We start from the raw sequence: 5,262 nt of genomic DNA on the forward strand, positions 1-5,262 counted from the left end.
CATGGCCCAACACAGGAGGGCCAACTCCAGTGGACCAGAGTCAGCAGTCCACCTCCACCTGAAGGACAAAGGACATTCTTTTGAGGACAGTGAAGTCCAGATCCTCTCCAGAGAACATCGCTGGTTTGAGAGAGGAGTTAAGGAAGCTATTTTTGTAAAAATAGAACACCCCTCACTAAATAGGGGTGGTGGAGTAAGACACAACTTGTCTTCCATCTACAATCCTGTTTTGAGATCTCTGCCCAAACATGCCCACCAGGACAATAGGCGTCGGTCGACAGGGGAGGGTCTAAAGACAGGTAACGACTCTCAGATACTGGGCTGTAACGACTCAGTCGTTAAGGGACATGGTTGGCCTTCAAAGGACTGAAACCACACCGAGGGAGATAAATATCTCCAGCTCCACACCAGTCAGTCAGAACTGATGAAGCCTCTTGGATGAGAGGTGAAACGTCTTTGATCTAGAAATCTAAGTCCAGTTGATTTTTTCTAAGGATTTTTCAGTTTACTATGACCTGGATGACTGAGAATCTGCACAGACAAAGCTACCTGATGACTTGGTGAATTTCATAATCGGTTTCACGTTCACAAAGGGTCCGGTGGAGTATGGAAAGTGGAGCAAGCAGGCAGAGGGAGGGCTGGGCAGAGCGGAGGTGACTGATTCTAGAGCCTTTCAAATGTTACAAATTTCACCTTTAAGTTTATTTTTGGCAAAACAAGAGTTTTTACTATATTAACATATGATTCTATTGAAAAATGTCCAGCGAGAAACATGCCATCTTCAATACACTCATTTTTTACAGAGTACCGATAGAGAGCTTTGTCACATCCTCCTTGAATCCAAGTGAGCATTTGTGCCAAATTTGGAGGAAAAAAAAAATCCTTCAAGGTGTTTGAGATATCGTGTTCACGAGAATGAGGCGGATGGATGGAGAACCTGAAAATCTGTGTCTTCTGTCAAACTGCTGCTAACATGGAGGCGTAACAAAAAATGTGTTATTCCCCTATGTCATGAGTATCTTCCTGCAAATCTTGCCATTTTGTTGTCTATGGAGCAGTTAAGCCATATCGTATCTATGTACAATAGCATTTTTCCCTTTTCCAACATAGGCCAAACAGTGTAAACTAAACAGAACGTGAATAACAGATTCAGTAAGGGAAATGAAGTTTAACAAATCCAGGTATTTATCCATCTTGGACCCAGATCCAAAACAGAACCAGCTATTGAACTTCGTCCCTATCAGAAAAGGTCCTGTAACAACTTCAATGCTCATATCATTATCAGTCCAATGCATCCTGAGCTAAGTTTGGGCTAAGGGTGATTTCCTCTGTGGGTACAGAGAAATGTTCTCTTACACACAGAATGCAGATTTAGTATGTTCACAGGAAACAATGTGAACCTCCAGTAAATAAAGTGTTTCTTCCTAGCACGATAACAGGTTACAAAATGAGACAGTGAGTCAACAGAGATATTTACCTGTGGACACACTCCCTCCACAGCATCAACAACTACAATGGCACCGTCACATAACCTGACAGCAGTGGAAACCTCTGAGGAGAAGTCAACGTGACCAGGGGAGTCGATCAGGTTCAGTAAGTACTCCTGGTCTCCTGAGGAGACAAGGGACACATAAACACTATTTAGAGGCCCCTCCTCAAAAGAACACTTTGCTCTGACTGCCAAGAAGCCCAGCTTTTATTCACATTAGAGTCAAAATCCAGTTCAGTAACACTGGAGCTCAGATGAGGCAACTAACTACTATTTACATGAATGGTTATCTCTTTATTTATATTCAGTTTTAATGGTATAACAAACCAACAACAGTCAGCACTGAGCTGAACTATTTCCTTGGAGACAATAGTATTAAAGCTAAACACCATGACACAGCTGAAATGTATTCCTTCACATCACAGCATAATAAAGAAGAGCCATCAAACAAGGATCACTCTGAGTGCTTTAGGATTCATAACTGCTGTAATATAAATAATACATTTACCATCAAAAACTTTAAAGAAAATTCCTTGGATCTGTCTACTGGAAAGCAAAAATCAAAAAAGGCCATATAAAAATTCCACACAAAATCCAAAGGTGCCAAAGCACCCTGAGGCAAAGCCTGTAAATTAAGAACAGACTTAGAACAAATCATCCCAGATTCAGTCCTGGAGTGGACTAAACAAGAGGGCATATAACAGCGAGGCACATTAAAGTGTGGACTTTACTTCAACCAGTACAAAGTAGCCTTACCATTTGCGAAGTGCAGAGAGATGGCACTGGATTTCATGGTGATTCCTCTGATCTGTTCATCCTCTCTGCTGTCCAGATACCTCAGCTGGCAGATTAGCACATCACAAACAACCACAAATAATGGCTAAGCAAGAGTGAAATGCAGCACAGCACGTGCAGGTCATACAGCATCGCTGTCAAAAAGTCTCTCCAACAATAAAGTCACTTACCTTCCCAGCCAAGCGACTGGATATGATACCATTACTTGCCACTAAGCGGTCAGCCAGAGTCGTTTTACCTGCAAAAACACAGGTGTTTCCAAATGGTTTCACCGACATACAGTAGAGCTGACAGTACAGACTATCCAAACACAAACCATTTAATGTGTTCACAGAAAATAACCAGTTACTAATGTTAAAAGATTTGCTGCTTTTCTCTGTTTTATCTCATTTTAAATCAAATGTATTTAAGTTCAAAACTGTTAGTCAAACAAATAAGCAGAAGATGTCACCTTGGGCAACAGTAAACTATGATTTTTTTATTATTATTTGTTACTGTTTTCTGACATTTTATATACTAAAAAATTAACCTACCAATTTAAGATAAAATAGAGATTAATAAATAATGAGTTTACTCTGTAAAAACAACCCTAAACTTCATTAGCCCCTGTTTTACCCCATGCCCTCAACAATGGTAATAAAACCATAACATAATTTCCTTATGACACAATTCCAATGCCTAAATTAATTCAAACCAATGTAATCAATAATTAAAGTTGAGCTAAAAAACTGTGATGCTGTGATATTAATTTCACTCGTACCTCATACTACCAACCCTACATCCAATCAAATGTCACTAAATTGAACATGTCTCTAAATGAATGCTTTGCATCATACACTGTATAAAAAGCTGTTACATGGCTTGCACCTGTAGGATTTGGCATCTGGTGAATCAGCTTACAGTAATAAAGCAAAATATAAACTGATTATATATTTAATGACATATGCAGAGTTTTAAAGTACGTTTTCGAGATGTTGAGTTAGTCACACTGTAGGTGCTTCATCCCCAGACAAGCAGGTAAAACGTATCTCGACCAACTTGAATTTGGCTTGCCACGTCTACATAATAAAGAAGAAAGCACATCTGGAGTTAAATGCAGCAATACAAATGTTACTCACCATGATCAACGTGTGCCAGAATGCACAGGTTTCTGATGTTGGCAGGGTTTCTCTGCAGTGCAATGATCTTATCCAGGCTGGTGCGTCCCATGGCGAACACCTACAACAAATGACAACATTGAACGTAACCAACTTTAAACCGCTGCTTTGTTACTAATAATAACATACTAGGGTAAAGTCATACGGTGATAGTATAGCGGCGTACAGTACATGACCTTATTTTAAGTGCTTTGCTGTTACTAACAGTTTTAGCTAGTGTCTGCTGTGTGGTGGAGGTGAACAGTTCAACGCAAAGCAGTCAGTGGTTCAAAACGTAGATATTCCTAACTGGTCACAGTAAAATGAACACAATGGGTGAAACTACACTGTATATGGGGTACTGATATGAGTGTGAACTGTGACAAGTGCTATGTGCTAACACAGCAGCTAGCCTAATCTAAACTTCTCACAGAAAGCGAAATGAGCTCTAGCATCCATTCTAAAGTCTCTACACAGCACAACACCACCACCACTATCATGTACTACACGGCTGTGCTGCGTTTAATACCACAGTAATTTGAAAATAAGTACACATTTTTGAGACCCATGGACCTTACAAAACTCACGTTGTTTTCCCGGAAGATGATGACACGTTAGCCACGCCCATTTTTCCTTACATTGGTGCTGCATTCAGGTACATGCGCAAAGAGCAGATTTATTCATAGACCACTTTTTATTTGCTGCCTACTAGTCAATTACATTTACAAAAGGGAATACTCATGATTATTTCCTTAAAATACCGTTCGATTCACCTTTTAGCTTGTAATGCAGGACACAGCGGTATTCAAATGAAAAAACTGTTTCTACTATTAAGAAAGTGTGCGTTCACTCGTAAAACAAAAGGTAACAAAAAGTTGGAACGCACCAAATTCCTCAGTGCTGTGACGTTCTGTGGCTTAGAAGATACGGTTCACTGACAATTACAATTACATGGTTTAAGAAGAAGTGTGTGATGCCAATGTTTAATATCATTACAAAAATATGAATCAGTTCCATACTCAGCTTAATGAATGAGGTGGACCATATGACACAGGAGCAAGCAGGGGTGTGGCTAATCTGGGGCACAGGCCCCCCATTACTCAAATCACACATCTTTTTTTTTCTTGAATAGCTACTGCATGAACGAAATGTGCTATACGTTGTGCTATATGAATTTACCTTGCTTAGACCACTATTCCACTGCCATACTGCTGCTTCTGAAATTGGTAAAGGTAAAAATGTAGCAATATTAATTTGTATGAAAATATTTACTTCAACATACATTAAGAACATTCTCAACATATTTTTATAACATAAAAGCCTGGCTCTGTTTTGCACATTTTTTTGCATTCTTTTGCAAAACACAATCTAATCATTTTTTTGTAACTCACAAGTCCCCATAACATATCAGTGCTCCAGTTACTTCAAAACTGTATTGTGCAATGGACAGTGGTGACACATCTCTCTCCACAGAAGTCCCTGCACAGACAGCTTCCTTCACACATTCCCTTCCTGCCTCTGGTTCACATTTGTTAAATGTGCATAAAACAAACATTATTTGGACTATGTGACAAGAGTGTCAAATATTATGTTATAAGTCACAGCCGGCTATGTGTGATATGCATCTATTTACTTCAGGAGCCCATGGCTGCTCATTTTGCTCATTTCCAGCCATTTAATGTTTAATCATGGGTACCTGTAGATTAGCTTGGCTCCCCTCTTAACTCCAAATATTCTGTAATTATTTCAGAATGATAAAACCAGAGAGCCTCTTTCTAAAAACGAGAGAATAGTTTGTGAATGCACACACCTCTTGCTACCACTGTTGTGCCGCAAGTGGAC

At 39.5% G+C, this 5,262-nt stretch overlaps 1 protein-coding gene across 5 annotated transcripts in view; it reads right to left on the reverse strand.

Moving 5' to 3' along the window:
• The window catches only part of efl1 (elongation factor like GTPase 1), a 159,872-nt gene extending 155,796 nt beyond the window's left edge, over positions 1 to 4,076 (reverse strand). The window contains exons 1-5 of one of the 5 annotated variants that reach the window (XM_020624779.1): positions 4,008 to 4,076; positions 3,403 to 3,502; positions 2,455 to 2,522; positions 2,246 to 2,330; positions 1,478 to 1,611 (exon numbers count right to left, since the gene is read on the reverse strand). In XM_020624779.1, the coding sequence (XP_020480435.1) occupies positions 1,478 to 1,611; positions 2,246 to 2,330; positions 2,455 to 2,522; positions 3,403 to 3,493 (378 nt within the window). In that variant the 5' untranslated portion in view covers positions 3,494 to 3,502; positions 4,008 to 4,076. The other 4 variants (XM_020624783.1, XM_020624781.1, XM_020624780.1 and 1 more) reach the window with 4 other exon arrangements.
• Between the last annotated feature and the right edge of the window lie 1,186 nt (positions 4,077 to 5,262).

Source organism: Monopterus albus, unplaced genomic scaffold (genome assembly GCF_001952655.1).
Source record: "Monopterus albus unplaced genomic scaffold, M_albus_1.0 scaffold338.1, whole genome shotgun sequence".
NCBI lineage: Eukaryota > Metazoa > Chordata > Actinopteri > Synbranchiformes > Synbranchidae > Monopterus > Monopterus albus.